General features: G+C 36.7%; 1 protein-coding gene across 3 annotated transcripts; it reads left to right on the top strand.

Annotated features, from left to right (window-relative positions):
• Positions 1–305: 305 nt before the first annotated feature.
• Positions 306–14,118, top strand: LOC149836039 (PGR5-like protein 1B, chloroplastic). Of its 3 annotated transcripts, none has more exons than XM_090008946.1 (11): positions 306–630; positions 2,139–2,257; positions 2,399–2,495; positions 2,644–2,744; positions 3,091–3,147; positions 8,465–8,541; positions 8,627–8,678; positions 9,451–9,561; positions 9,642–9,739; positions 9,894–9,948; positions 13,723–14,118. In XM_090008946.1, exons 1-11 carry the CDS (start codon positions 411–413, stop codon positions 13,744–13,746), a joined length of 1,011 nt encoding a protein of 336 aa, XP_089865072.1. In that variant the 5' UTR covers positions 306–410; the 3' UTR covers positions 13,747–14,118. The 3 variants fall into 3 exon arrangements, with proteins under 3 accessions (XP_089865072.1, XP_089865073.1, XP_089865071.1); XM_090008947.1 differs by having other exon boundaries at positions 325–630; positions 13,707–14,118; XM_090008945.1 differs by having other exon boundaries at positions 325–630; positions 13,967–14,118.
• Positions 14,119–14,855: the final 737 nt, after the last annotated feature.

Genomic DNA, 14,855 nt, shown 5'->3' on the forward strand with positions numbered 1-14,855 from the left:
ATATAGATCCAAATCCGAAATAAATAACTTAGCAAATCTGTATCCACACCAGATCTTATTATAAGGATCCGAATACAGAAATAATGGGTTGGATTTGAATCAGATATCTCATTACTTCCGATCCGTTTACAGTCCTTCACAAGTAGCAACTAAAGAGACTATCCGATTCCCGGTTCATCTGTTCCCACAGCCCCGATACGAGTCGGTTGCTTGGCGAACCATCACACTTGGTACTGGGGAGGCCCAACGTCCAACCACATGTCCACAGCCTCGTTTATTCAAAGGGGACCGTTTTTTCCCTCCACACGTTCCCCGCCTCGTTATCCTCTCTCTCTCTCTCACACACACAGTAGGAGAAGGGCAGTGGCTTCCAAAGCAAGCAGCCGAGGCGGTCACGCTCACCGACCACCATGGTAGAATTCGGTTTCCCCTCCGCTGCCGCTCGAATCTCCAGCTCTCTACCTTCCCGCCTGTCCTGCTCCCCGATCTGCAGGCCCTTCCCTTCTTCTTCTTCCCTGACCTCTTCTTCCATCAGAATTCCTTTCCCCAATCATGGCAGCTTCAATCCCAGGGCGTCGACGGCGACGCACCGAAGCACGCCCATCGCTGCCCAGTCCGCTGAACAGCAAGGTGCGTGCTTCTTTCTCCGGTTTGTTTTTTCTCGGAATATTGATGTTATTTGGGGGATCGTTTGTGGGTGTCTCTCGGATTGCTTTGTTTTCGAGAAACCACGTTCTTGTTTTTGCGTGGTTTTCGACAAATCGATGTCGAAGCTATGGGAAATTGGAAATCAGTAGCACCAAAGGGATCTTCCAACGTTGCCCCATTGGATATGTTTCACTGTTTGTTAAACCGTTTGTCTGTTCTTTACATGCATTCATGTCCGCATTCATGTCCGTGTGTTTTGATTAATGCGCTGAATTTGTTGAATTCGGAATAGTTATAAACTTGGAGCCTTGTTTTGTTTTGGGTTTGTGCTTTCAGATATTTGGGAACCTGCTTTAGCTCTGGGCATTTCTCTGTCGCGCTTATTTTTTGCATTTGTTGATGATCATGTTCGTTATGCAATGGTTTTTTTCTTGAAAATCCAAGGATGAAGCATTTTTTACTGCTACCACTCATTCAAAGATGTATGCTGAAACACAATTCTATGGAAAGATTTTTGGGTTAATGAAATGGTGAGTGTGCGTCTGAAGCTTGTAATCATTATCTAGTTCATAGTGGAAATGAGCAACTGTAATCTCTTCTCACGAATGCACCAACACGCAGCATAATGAAAAATCATAGATCATGGATGTGTTCCTCAAGTGTGAATTCTTAATAATTTCGCCTATTGCATGATCAATCTAATGAAGAGCATTGGGTATAGGTCACTAGGTCTGCTGCAATGTGTTATTTTGGTGGTTCACGCATTTCCATGTTAACCCTCCTTGGTGCCTTCTCATGTATGGAATGGCAAGAAACTCTCTATAGAATTATTACCAACGCTCTTCTTTAGCTTTCAAGTTCCTTTATGGTGACTTGTGGCTGTATATCCATGGAGATCCATGTTTTCGTCCATAGACAGAATGAGATTGATATGCAGATCTTTGGCAGCTTTAAGTTTTCATCTTCATTTGTATTTTGGGAAGTTCTTTTCATGTTTCTCTGAATGCCATACCTAAATCATGGAAAGGTTATCAATCTCGGGGATTTTATAGCAAGTTAGGATTACCCTTTGTGCAGTTAGCCCCTTCTCCATGGTATGGCTTACCCAGATGAAAGTGTCCAGGATGCCCTGATAGTCCAATAATCATGCTAACATCCTTTCCATCAACAAAGTGTACAAGAGTTTGTGGTAGCAGTGAATATTCTATATGTGTGAACTTGCCTTAAGTCACTCATCATCTACGTTCTGGATTTTCCTGTTTAGTGGTGTTTGTCACATGATAGAGTAGATTAACACTTGCCAATTTGCTGATTGCAGCTGTATGCTTCTCAGCTTCTTTCAAAAAAAAAAACTGTGCTTCTCAGCACTTTCTTTTTTATTCTTATTATAATTTTTGTTGATGATATCATTATGGTTTACTTGATTAGTTTGAAATAGTGTCCTAGTTAGTAGTTCTGCTTCCTTTATAAATTCACCCTATTTTGTGCAGGCCAGATTGAAGGAGAGGAGGTTGTTGATAGCAAGATCTTACCATATTGTAGTCTTGATAAAAAAGAAGAGAAGAAGACACTAGGGGAGCTTGAACAGGAGTTTCTACAAGCCTTGCAAGTACATGAGATGGGCCTTGTTTTCTTTTTTCAGTTATCTTTGAATTAGTTTTGATATAGAAAAAACATCATGAGATATTAGTATTGAGCTTATATTCATTTGTGGAAGCAATAATAATGTGGCATCTTCTGTATGCTGCAGTCATTCTACTATGATAAGAAGCCAATAATGAGTAATGAGGAGTTTGACAACCTCAAAGAAGAACTAATGTGGGAAGGGAGCAGCGTTGTCATGCTAAGTTCAGATTCAACTTTTGTCTTGATGCAGTATTTCAAGATCACTTCCTCACAACTACTATTGCATTTCTGAACTTAAGTTCCAATGTTTGGCATCTGATAACTAGAGAGAGATAGTGGTATAATTCTTTGTTTTTATTCAACGTTCAGGCCCAGATGAGCAGAAGTTGCTTGAAGCTTCAATGGCTTATGTGGCTGGGAAGCCAATAATGTCAGATGAAGAATTTGATGCACTGAAACTACGCCTTAAGGTTTGCTTCCACTTCTCTTTTGTCTTCTGAAATCAGATAGCTCTGCAAGTTTGTCCACTGTACATTCCACATGTCATAATGGATTGTTAATTACTTGAGACTCATTTATGTTTCTGGAGCAATCGTGACAAAGGGAGTAGTTAGTGGTTATGTGAAATTATCGTCATGACCTTGTTCAAATTCAAACGATGGGTACTTGGATAATGTTATGAGACTAATTTATAATACTTATATGAGCAATGCATCATAGAATCATCAAAGATACCAATGTAGTCGGTATGACTTTATGCTTTGTAAGTTTTCAAAGTGTACAAGTTTTCAATCATCCATATCTGCTTTTCTGCAGAAAGATGGAAGCACGATTATGCAGGAGGGCCCTCGTTGCAGCCTTCGTAGTAGAAAGGTATGGGTTTATGCTTTTTCTTTTTTTCTTGAATCTACATGTTTTTCTGTCTCCCCTTGTTTGTTCAAGGCATCAGGTTTGTGAAGACTTCTTTAATATCAAACATTTTCCATATGTTGGGATAATATTACAAATCTAAAACATTCAGCAGATGAAGAAATATGTTTCATATAAACATAAATCTTAAATGTCCAGCGTACTGGACTATTTATATGGTACACATGCATATTATGCAGTTTCCATCCTACTATTTGCAAAGGGTACTTTTATGGCAAGTTCACTCCCCGACACGGGTGCGGACACAGGGCGGACACGGCCAACCAAGTGTCAGACTCGGTCAATGCACCGGGGCCGAGTCCGTCCAATTTTTGAACTCGGTCAACTTTGACTGAGTCTATTTTTGTCCATTTTTTAGGGCAAAAAACTAAAAAAAATAATATATATATATATATATATATATAGCTGTGTCCTCTAATGGGCACAACTTTGACCGAGTCTTATTATTGTTATATACATATATTTTAAAATATATATATAGCCGAGTCTCCGTGTCCAAAATTTTTGAAATTGCGCCGCACCCGTGTCGCACCCGCACCCATGTGACATAGGTTGCAACAAAGTGCTTGTGCCTGCAATCGCTGCAAAAGTTGATGCATAGAACATTAGCAATCCATGGTTTGTGCACAATGACAGAATGCAATAAATTGTCCCCATAACAAATCAAAACACCTTCCTCCTTTCACTTTGTTCATTCATTTTGTTTGCACATGTAGGACAATCAATTTTGGTGAAATAGTATAGTTCATCTCCATAAACTCTGCAATTCTGCATAGAACTACTCATGCTTCTATTCCCTTAACGTCATCTCCTTATCTCATGAAGTATTTTCATATTTTTTTGGCTACATTTATTGTTTTGAAAGATGCTCCAGTTATGGCTTCTCACACTTTTTTGCCATGTATAAATACATGAATGTCCTAGCAATACTAGGTGACGTCGGTTGTAAGATCCATGAGACAACCAGTGCATTCTCTTTCCTCCAATTTGTGTATTGGGGACTCTTTTCCCCCAGATTATGAACTCCAGTAATATGCTCCCACTTACCTCTCACAAAAATAGCCAACTCTAAGAACCGAGCCCATTCAACATAGTTTCGACCATCAAATCTTACATTTATAATTTGGATCCTTCCTAACCACCAATACTAACCACTCTTTTTCACTGGTAAACCTTCCTTCTCTTTGCTCCCTTGAGTTCTTCCACTCGGTTCATCATATTATTATATGAGAAAATCTATGCTCTCTCCACAATGAGATATTAAACCTCCCTTAGGAACAAACACTCATAAGGGTTATAGAGCTTCTACAAGCTTCAAACACATGCTGGTTCATAGCTAGGTCTGCCACCATCCCATAGTCACACAAGAGGCACTCTATATCACATTCAATCACACCTAATTTTTGAGACCAACATATCCAAAGAGTGTGAGTACCTCTAATCTCCTCATGCAACACAAGTTTATACATTTAAAAGCTCCTGAGAGGTTGCTCAACCCTCAGTTTTCTGAAAAAACAAGATTCAGCTTGGCAGCAAAAAATTACTTTGGAAATTTTGAAACTTCCTAATGTTTCACCAAATCTTGTTATTTTTACTTCTAAATCCATCTAAAGTCCCTTTCTAATGAAAGCTAATGGACCCAAAACCAGTCAATCTCTCAATCTTCGGGTTGCGGCCCTCTTAATAATGTTAGCCAGTGGTGGATAGAGTCTTCATTTCCTCCCTTTGGTTCAAAGTCTAGCCTCTGATACCATCATATAGATAGTGAATTACATTTTGAATGGAGTGCTATGAAAGATGTGTGAAGATTAGGGGGGGGGGGGGGGGTGTGCATGTGTGAAGATGTGTCGAGAATGGAAGATGAAGTAGGGGAAGAGAAATAGTGTTGAGAGTGAGGGAGAATGATGTAGTGCGAGAGGCTCGGAACTTTCGCGTTAATGGGTGGCGACGTCCTGCTGGTCTTCTAATGCACGTTCAGTCGTACAACCACAAAGAACTCAACAACCCGTGGGTGTTGACGCTGAAGGGTGTGATGCTGTGAAAGGATCAGCACAGGGCTATTATTGGATGGCTGTGGTTGCTCCTTCAATACACAGTTTGGACAGCCAGCAATGACCCAGAATCGATGTGAGGCCTTAAAGGCTCGGATCACACGACCACGTTGAAGCAACACGTGTTTTTTTCTTTATGCAGCCTTCAAGTGTTTGGCTAATGGCAGTGAGGGCATGATCACCTGACACAGTCTTCAACCCTCACGTATTCCCTGATGGAGGTTGTGAAGGCACGACCCAACCCAGTTGTGCGCTGAACAGACTGAAAAGGCTTGAATTTATTTAATTCAATATCAAACATCAATGAACAAGGTGCTGAATATAAATGAAAGAAAAGACAAAACACTGAACGACTGGGAAAGGGAACCCTGCTGAAAAGAAAAAGTTGTTGTATCAACCAAGTTTTTAAAACCCGTGACTCGGAACTCGACTCGTTCTTTATTGACTTGTGACTCGGTGGGTCAACTCGGTGACTCGGACCGGGTTTTGTTAACTTTTGATTTTAAAACAAAGACAATATATAAATTGTCATTTAAACATATAAAGGTTTGTAGAATGACTTAATTACTAGTTTAATTGATTAATAAGTAAAATAACATTAAGTACAACTGCTCTTAATTCAAATCTCACATTTACTAAAGAAACTACACAAGCAGGAGCAAGTCTTTCAAGACAATATATAAAGAATGACTTAATTACTAGCTTCAAGAACTTTAATAGCCATGCTCGATCATGGTTTACATCCTGAATATATGGACATAACTGTTGTGTTGCAGGGCCTCAGAAAATCCTTGCAAAATTTTGGGAACATTGAACTTTATCTTGATATTTGTAAGTGTGTTTCTGATGTAGAGTTGATTGGACCATGCCTTATATATCTGCACATAAATGCATATAAGCTTTGGATAATGAGAATGTTGTGATGTATATATATTATAATGATAAATGTGGGCATTTTATGTTGTTGGTTTTGAACAGGCTGGCTGCCAACTATTGTGTAGGTCTCAGAGATGGTTGCATGAGGGATCAGTTATGTTAGCTGGATTAGTGGATTCACTCTATGTTCATTGAGGGGTACTGGGTTTGATTCTTTACCTGGAGCTACCAAAAGGAATGAATGGACATGTGAAATTTGATTGACTTTTACTAATTTTGTGATTTTATATTAAGTTGGTAAGCCTATTGTTATTATGCTATTTGTTCTTTGAAAAATGAACACTTACATATGAAAAAAATGCCCATAGCCTTTGAAAAATGAAAAAAGAAAAAGTGCCCAAAACTCGCCCGAGTCAACCCGAGTCAGGCCGAGTTTTCGCAGAACGAGTTTAGCTTGCCGAGTTGACTCGTTGGAGGGCCGAGCCGAGTCAGCCGAGTCACCGAGTTGACTCGGCGAGTTTTAAAACCATGGTATCAACTGGCAAACAGACAACTAACATAAATGCAGGTAGCCAAAAGGTTGCTGCCAAAACTAACGTGAAACTGAAACAGGAAAAGAAGAAAAGTTGTTGAAGAAAAGACGGTTGCTGCAAAAACCAATAGAAAAGAAAACAGGCTGCGATTTCAATAATCTTCTTCTCTGTGCACGCAACCCTAGAGGGGTTTTTAAAAGCCCTTGCTGGATCCGGGTCTCGATTCCGGACCCGAAACAAACTTTGCCTGCTGCTTGATCTGGGACGTGCTCTGCATCAGAGAAGGATAGGATAAGAACGTATATTCATTCCTTTTGTGGTTGTGCTATATTCATGTATTAAAATCTTACAAGGACAAAAGGACCAGACAAGCATGCCCATACACCAACGGTGAATACTTGCCCCTCTCTCTCTATGAGAACTATTGTGTGAAGCACAATTTTCATGGATTTTTTGTTCTTTTCTCTTAACTCTAATCATACAGATGTGATCTACATGCTTGGTTTTATAAGGATCAACTCTTGAATTATCCAATTATGATGCATAAACAAGATTTTTTAAGGCTTTAAAATCAACGGCTCATAATTTTCATAAATATTCAAGCATCCAAAAATCATTTTTTTCATCGAAAATACATGATCCAACAGTTGATTCCTAGCAAATTCACCATGCTGAATAAATCTACATGGTTGAATTTGCAAAAAAAGTGTTGGAAATGCCCAATTCACCTATAGTTATCATATTCTAGTCTCTCTCTCTCTCTCTCTTTATATATATATATATAAAGAGAGAGAGAGAGAGAGAGTCTTGGGCTGGTATTATAATATGGAGTGAAATTAAGTGGGGGCGTTTAATGGACCATTGGAATGATATGTATATCCACTTAATGTATATTACACTGCTTCATGGGAAGAATAGTCCTGCATCGAAGGGGGTGGAAGAGGTTGGGCCTTCCTACATGTTATAATAAAAGGAGGGATCCCCTTCCCATTACATAAAGTAACAAGGTTTCCAATATGGTCTGGCAAGCATCATGTACTGCTGCCTGCCATACAGCATTTAATGCTTGCAAAGCAGGTATCCAGCTTTCATTTCATACAGTGAATGCTGTTATATTTCAAAAATGAGGAGTCATACCATCAAAACAATGGTAGTGTATTTATAATGTTTTTTTAATATATAGGCAATAAATCATGAGATTCAATTTAAGCAATATATTGAATATCTCATGTTTTTATCATTAATATTTCATTTTATGAAATTCAAAATAACACCAAATTTTGTGACTATGATCATAATCAGGGGTATTTTATGAACAAACAAAAACATGAAGAACTTGCACAAATTATGTTATACTTTTAGGCATTCTTGCATATAGTTTTTTTAACTTATTTATTTTGAGCTTATTTTCAAAACAAAGGAAAATGAAGCCATAAGTTAGGTCCCAAATTTGTGAACTTTGCAGAGAACAGCCATAGTAGCAATTTGAATTTGAACCCAATACATGAATCATGAACTGGGATAATTAGGAAGATCTGAGCCATTTGACTGTATACATTTAGAGTATTGTTCTGCTCACATTTTATCGGATTTTTGCAAGTGAACTCAGTTTTTACCTCACCTCTGTCATGAACGGAGGTATTTATGGAATGTTGATGTATAATTTAAACATCAGATAGTTTTTTCTTTTATTTTTTGATTCAGTGCATTGAATTTATATTCTAGTAGGGTTACTTTGTTAATCATAAATGTCTGCATTTTTCGTAATCTAATACCAAAGTTTATGTTTTCATTTCATAGGTCTATAGTGACTTGGAGGTTGACTACTTGAAGATGTTCCTACTGAACGTGCCAGCTGCTGTTATTTCATTGACCTTGTGAGTTCATGCACATTTCTATGATAACACCAATACAATTCCTTGCAGTTTTTCCTCAAAGATTTGACAATTTGTCCACTAACAGGTTCTTCTTTCTGGATGACTTGACTGGATTTGAAATCACATATCTCCTGGAGGTGCAAACTGTTCCAATTTCTGTTCATAAATATTGGTGATGTTTTGGACTTTTGAGCAAGACAAAAGACTGTCTACTGTTTCTATGCGCTTTGGCAGTTGCCCACTTTGAAACAATATGTTCAGCAGTTGAATAAGCTAGTGACACCAGCATAACTTAAAGTGCTTATTTTTTCCAATGAATACCATTCCCAAGCAAGAATTAATTTTATAAATACCACATTCTGGGACAGTAATTTGACAAATAATTATATGTCAAATATCATGTGGTGTTTTACCAAGAAATGTAATCAAGGATCTTTCCGGTTTAGCTTCCAGTCATTATGTGTATGAGATATCTTATTCTTAATCACATGATGCTGATATATGATGATTTTCTATGAACAGTTCCTTTTACTGGGTCATCTACGTTTCTGTTACCTGATGATAGCCGATTTTGTGCTCCCTCTTTAGTCGAAGTGTTGGAATATGATACCTTATTTTTTTCATATGATCAATCTTCATTGTTCTAAAGAGAGCTCAGTTATATGTTTATCAACCTTAACAACATTGCCACTCGAGTCTTCCATACTGTTTCCATAGACTGCTTGAATTTTCTAAAGCATCTCTATCAACAGTTTCATTTACTGCTGTTTCCTGAAAGTTGCTTTTGTTGGATTTGACATGACAGTTCAAACTTAAGCCTACCAGTTTTCTGCTCAGGGTAATAATAAAATTGCACAGTATTGTGCATTTATTTAGCTTGGCCATTAACTTATTTCTTACTGATTGCAGCTTCCAGAGCCATTCAGTTTTATTTTCACTTGGTTTGCTGCTTTGCCTCTAATCTTTTGGGGAGCACGGAGCATCACTAATGCCATTTTGAAGGATTTCTTGATATTGAAGGTATGAAAGCTACAGCAGCATAAAATAAATTTTCTCTGTGGTTCAGTTTTAGTCATGATAAATCTTTTTAACATGCTCAGGGATCCTGTCCAAACTGTGCAACTGAAAATGTATCCTTTTTTGGGTCAATACTGTCAGTATCTAGTGGTGGATCTACGAATACAATTAAGTGCTCAAAGTAAGCAATTCTTCCTAAACTGTTGAAAAGTGAATCTTATATTCCCTAGGCAAATGTGCTTCCATGGTTTGTGCATTATGATATGTGCTATTACAGAAAATCTTTTAACATTTAGTGACAAATATGGTTTATTTTTGTGTTTTGGTTTGATCAGTTGCGGCACCGAATTGATATATGATGCTGAAAGTCGCCTGATTACTGTAGCTAGTGTAAGTTGACTGTTCTTATATTATTACTCTTTCTCCTCTACAAACTAGAGTTACAGACTAAATTTAGAAACATGTGACTCTTGATGACTAATTTCGAAATTGAACAGCCTAAATTTGTCCACTGGTGCCAGGATATGAATAACATAGTCACAAATTATCGGTCTCTGCTATATCTCGGCCAGGATATGAATAACATAGTCACAAATTATTGGTCTCTGCTATATCTCGGCAAGGTTATTTCTAAAGATAATATAGATTAGGTTGATAAATCTTGAGAAAATCTCAAGGCTTAAAATTTTTAAAAATAGCAACAATAAGTAAGAAAATAACATGTTTAGACAATAAAATACACATAATAAAAATGCAAAATTAAGAAGAAAAAATATATTTAAGATATAGAAGATAAATAAAAATAATAATAATAATTGATAATATCATGATATTATCATGAGAATCTCACTATATAAATAAATTGTTGATTTACCTTTACTAGCATTTGCTGATTTTAAAATGTCACAATATTTTGAAAAATATTGCCGATATCTGTGACTATGATCAATAATGAACACTTATTCTGTCACAAGTTTGTGCGCTATGTTAATTAATGTAGGATCTGGGATTGAGATATATTTTTACATATTATAGGCTGTTTTTTTCCTATTATGAAAAAAGATTATATCTTGCTTGAAAATTGATACTTTTTCCTCCTCTTTTAAAAACTTTCTTTAATGGTCATCACTTCTATCAATTAAGGTTGTATCGTATAATAGATCCTACAATATGTAATGGGCTCACTACATTTCTTTGCATTAATGTAACATCATGCAACTCTTCTTGGCACTACACCAAAGGTTAGAATGTAATAAAAAGGTAACCTTATACATCAGCAATTGGAAATCATTTACTGCAAGGCAACAAGTATCCCCAAATATCTACAGCTACAGGAGTAGATATTATATTATAAGTTAGTAGTGATACAATGAAGGCATACTTTCACACGCTAAGTGACATATATGTCCTCAACTATCAAACAGCAAAAGAAAATAACATGAGTTATATGGAGAATTTTGTCAAGGAGTGACTTGAAGTGAAAATGGTTCATGCCTCATAAAAAATGCAAATATTTTAAACTTTAACAAATATATTATAGAACTTTAGGCATTTTATGATCCATACTTGCCAATCTAGAAGATAAAAATATATTGTTTGAAAAATAATAAGTTTTTTGGGATAGTTGGCTAGAATTCATATGGAATCTCAAATAAAAGTAACACCACAAAGTGGAGACTCCAATAGGAGTTCCATATAGACCTCTTTCTGAATGCCACTATTAAGGAATGAAATCTACTCTTTTTTAATAAAAATGAATTTTTGTTAAGATTAGTACAGATCCACACATATTCATGAAGTTCCCCTCTCAATTTTAGATCCTGATATTTTAGTGTTGATTTGGCATCAAGTCAGTAGATCTGATGTCTTTTGCCACCTTACAGTATCATGATCAACATCTTCCTTTCTGCATAAGGCTGCTTTATCAGGCATGTTTTATCTATTCATTCCTATCTACAGTTCACAGCCCTAGCAACCACCTTCCTTAGGTCCTCTTCACTCTCCCTTTTCTATTACCTTCAACTTGCACTGTCGTCCTTTTTCTACCGATCATATTATATGGCTCCCTATGACATGCTTAGATCATCTTAAACAAAAAAACCCTGATTTTCCTAATCATCTTCTCTAATAAATTCATTCATAAGTCTGTTCTTCTTTGTCACCCAAGATGTCTACCTTAATATATGCATCTTGACTACTTGAATTCTATCTTTTGTTGCTTCTTCATTGCTGATACCTAGTACCTTATAATAGTAATAGTCCTTGCACTGTCATCCTTTTTCTACCAATCATATTATATGGCTTCTCCCTATGACATGCTTGGATCATCTTAAACAAAAAAAACCTGATTTTCCTAATCGTCTTCTAATAACTTCATTGATAATTCTATTCTTCTTTCCAAGGTTTCCATGAAGGGAAACAGAAATGGGAAACGAGGTTTTTCAAGTTCATGTGAAACTGGAAATGGGAAATGACTGGGAAACACATGGGAAACGATTAAGAAAAAGTAATATAGTAAACTAGTAAAATAAAAAATGAAAAACATATATCCCATGAAAAGGAAACGTTTGGGAAATGCATGGGAAACATGTTTCCCATAATTTTTTTGGTGTTTCTCAAACCTTTCAAAAACATTGTATTTCCCGTTCCGGAAACAGTTTCCCAACCTCTTATAGCATTTTTGATAACCCTGTTTTTGTCTTACCCAAGATTTTTACTTTTGCCTCAATTCGTTTTTAAAAAACTTAACATTTCCAATTTCCTAACTTGGAAGGGGCAAATAACTTCTTTCATTAGGAACAAAGGTCTCTCTGGACACCTTAACGAGTCCATCATCCCTCCACCAGAGTATGTCATGAGAGAAGACAAGGATGACAAAGGGGTTGTTGTTGCATTTGTTCCTGTCAAGAATCCTGCATTTGAGGCCTTGATGAAAAAGGACCAGGCCTTCGTCACATACATTACCTCCACCCTATCCGAGGAGGTCCTTATTGGAGTACCTGATTATTGTATTGCCTTGCAACTTTGGACAAAGTTAGTACAAATGCTCTCCCAAATATCATAATCCGAGGTTATGTTCCTGAAGGAGTTTCAAAATCTCAAGAAGGGTCCAATGTCAGTCTTAGAATACCTGAACAAGATTAAGACCATTACTGACAAGCTTGTCATGGTAGGATATGAAGTGCAAGAAAAGGATATAGTTGAGCAAGCTATTATTGGCCTTGTCCCTGAGTACTGCATCCTCTCCACCATTGCAGTATTCTAATGTGTCTGCTTCCCTCAATGATCTAACTTCGATTTTGTCGAACTATGAGATGAAACTTACAGGTCTGATTTCTCAAGTTTTGCCTAGGAAGTTTTGGTCACCAATATGGCTAGGGGACATAGAAGAATGGTAGTATTTCTAGGAGGCAGAAGATGTGGTCATGGAAATAACCAATTTACAAGATGGATGTATACTTCTTGAATCTTGTTATAAGTACATTACTTCATGTTTCATTGCTGTCTTTTCACAATGTGACACCAAGGTTTGATAAAAAAGAGTGGAGATAAAAGCATTACTTGTCAGTTGTCACGATGATCCTACCTTCACAAAAAGATGTCAAGCAATCTAAGATTTAAACCTGTACAAGACCTTAAGTTTATAATGGAATATGATGGTAAGGTCCGCAATTTTGCACCTAGCATTTTTGAAAAGAGTGATAAAATTGTTGAAGAACTAAAAAGTTACAGCTTTAGTTGGTAAGCCAGTCAACAGGCTTGTTTGACTGATGTATCTTGTTTCTCTGGCCATTGGTAAAAGAATTTTTTTCTTTTCCTTGTTTTTTATTCAGTTCTCCCTCTTTCAGCCATGCCAATTGTACTATTTGCTTCTACCTGAATTTTTCCCCAATTCATCAGCAGCATGGAACTAATGCCTTGTTGATGGCAGTATGGATACAATTTTTTGGTACCAACATTTTCATGAATCTGTTAGTAGCTGCTGGATATATATATATATATATAGTTTTTTATTTTAATTTGTTCTCACATAGAAATACTGTGTTCATTCACTCTCCTTAATCTTCATTCTCAGATGAATTTTCAGAATAATCAATACCTCCTCATCTAACCATTCTTATATGATCATCATTTTGGTCTGCTACTAGCTGTTTCTTTTTGCAGGAACCTAAAGGAGCAGAGGCTTAGTTGAAAATGATGAGCATGTGTGACTATGTTTCCTGTAGGTGGCATTGTATAGTTGAGATGGATTGCACCCAAGTAATTGCATATGTATTTTGTCACATGTATATATAATGTTCTACGCCTGAGGCTGTGGTCTCCTGTTTGTCATCTTGAGAGTGGATGTATGAGTTTCTGTGTGGGCCTTATTGAGCTTTTAAAAACTCAGGCATGTTTGCCCATGTAGATGCACGAAAAACAATTGAAGATAGCAGCACCTGCATAACCTCTCATGGAAAAATGTTCGGGCAACAAAGGAATTGTATGCGGCATAACTTATGAAGCTCATATTATTTGTGAAAGAAAGTGAGTTCTATACAAGAAGATATTGATGAAAAAGAAGATTCAAGAAGGATCATCTTTGGTAGGAAATGTCATCCCAGTCTTGGATGCCGATCAGAAGTGGAAGACTCCTTTTATCATATAAAACTTTATGGTAAGTTACCAATATATCATGACTATAAAGAAATGGAAGCCACTAACAAGATCCACCACAATGCTAAAGTGAACACACCAAAAGCCACAAATGGGTTCACTCACAAAATTCACACAACGGGCAAAACAAGAAGTTAAAATAAATAATATTTTATTGATAACCTTTATGCAAGAAGCATTACCTAATGTGGGGAGGATCCCAACTGACTCTTATGTTTGACTAGTGAACATGTGTTGACTAGTTCAATTATAAATAAAGAAAAGAAAAACAAAGAAAGAGAAAAATATATATTTATATAAATAAATATATATAATGATATATATGTATAATTTTCAACACCCCCCTTCAAAATTATGTTACAATAACTGAAAGTGAAAACGGGGAGCAACGAGAGGTTTGGTGAATAAATTTGCTAACTGGTATTCTAATGTAACATGTGGTAGATCAATGGTCCCATGTAGATACTCCTCTCGGACATAGTGACAATCTATTTCGATATATTTAGTACGTTCATGAAAATTATGATTACTGGCAATATAGAGTGTACTTTTGTTATAACATATGCGGGAAGCTCCTCTCACTTGAGATCTCATATCGGTCAACAACTTTTTGAGGTAGACTGCTTTAATCGTTGTAGTTG

Source organism: Nuphar pumila, chromosome 6 (genome assembly GCF_984573655.1).
Source record: "Nuphar pumila chromosome 6, dmNupPumi1.hap1.1, whole genome shotgun sequence".
Lineage (NCBI taxonomy): Eukaryota > Viridiplantae > Streptophyta > Magnoliopsida > Nymphaeales > Nymphaeaceae > Nuphar > Nuphar pumila.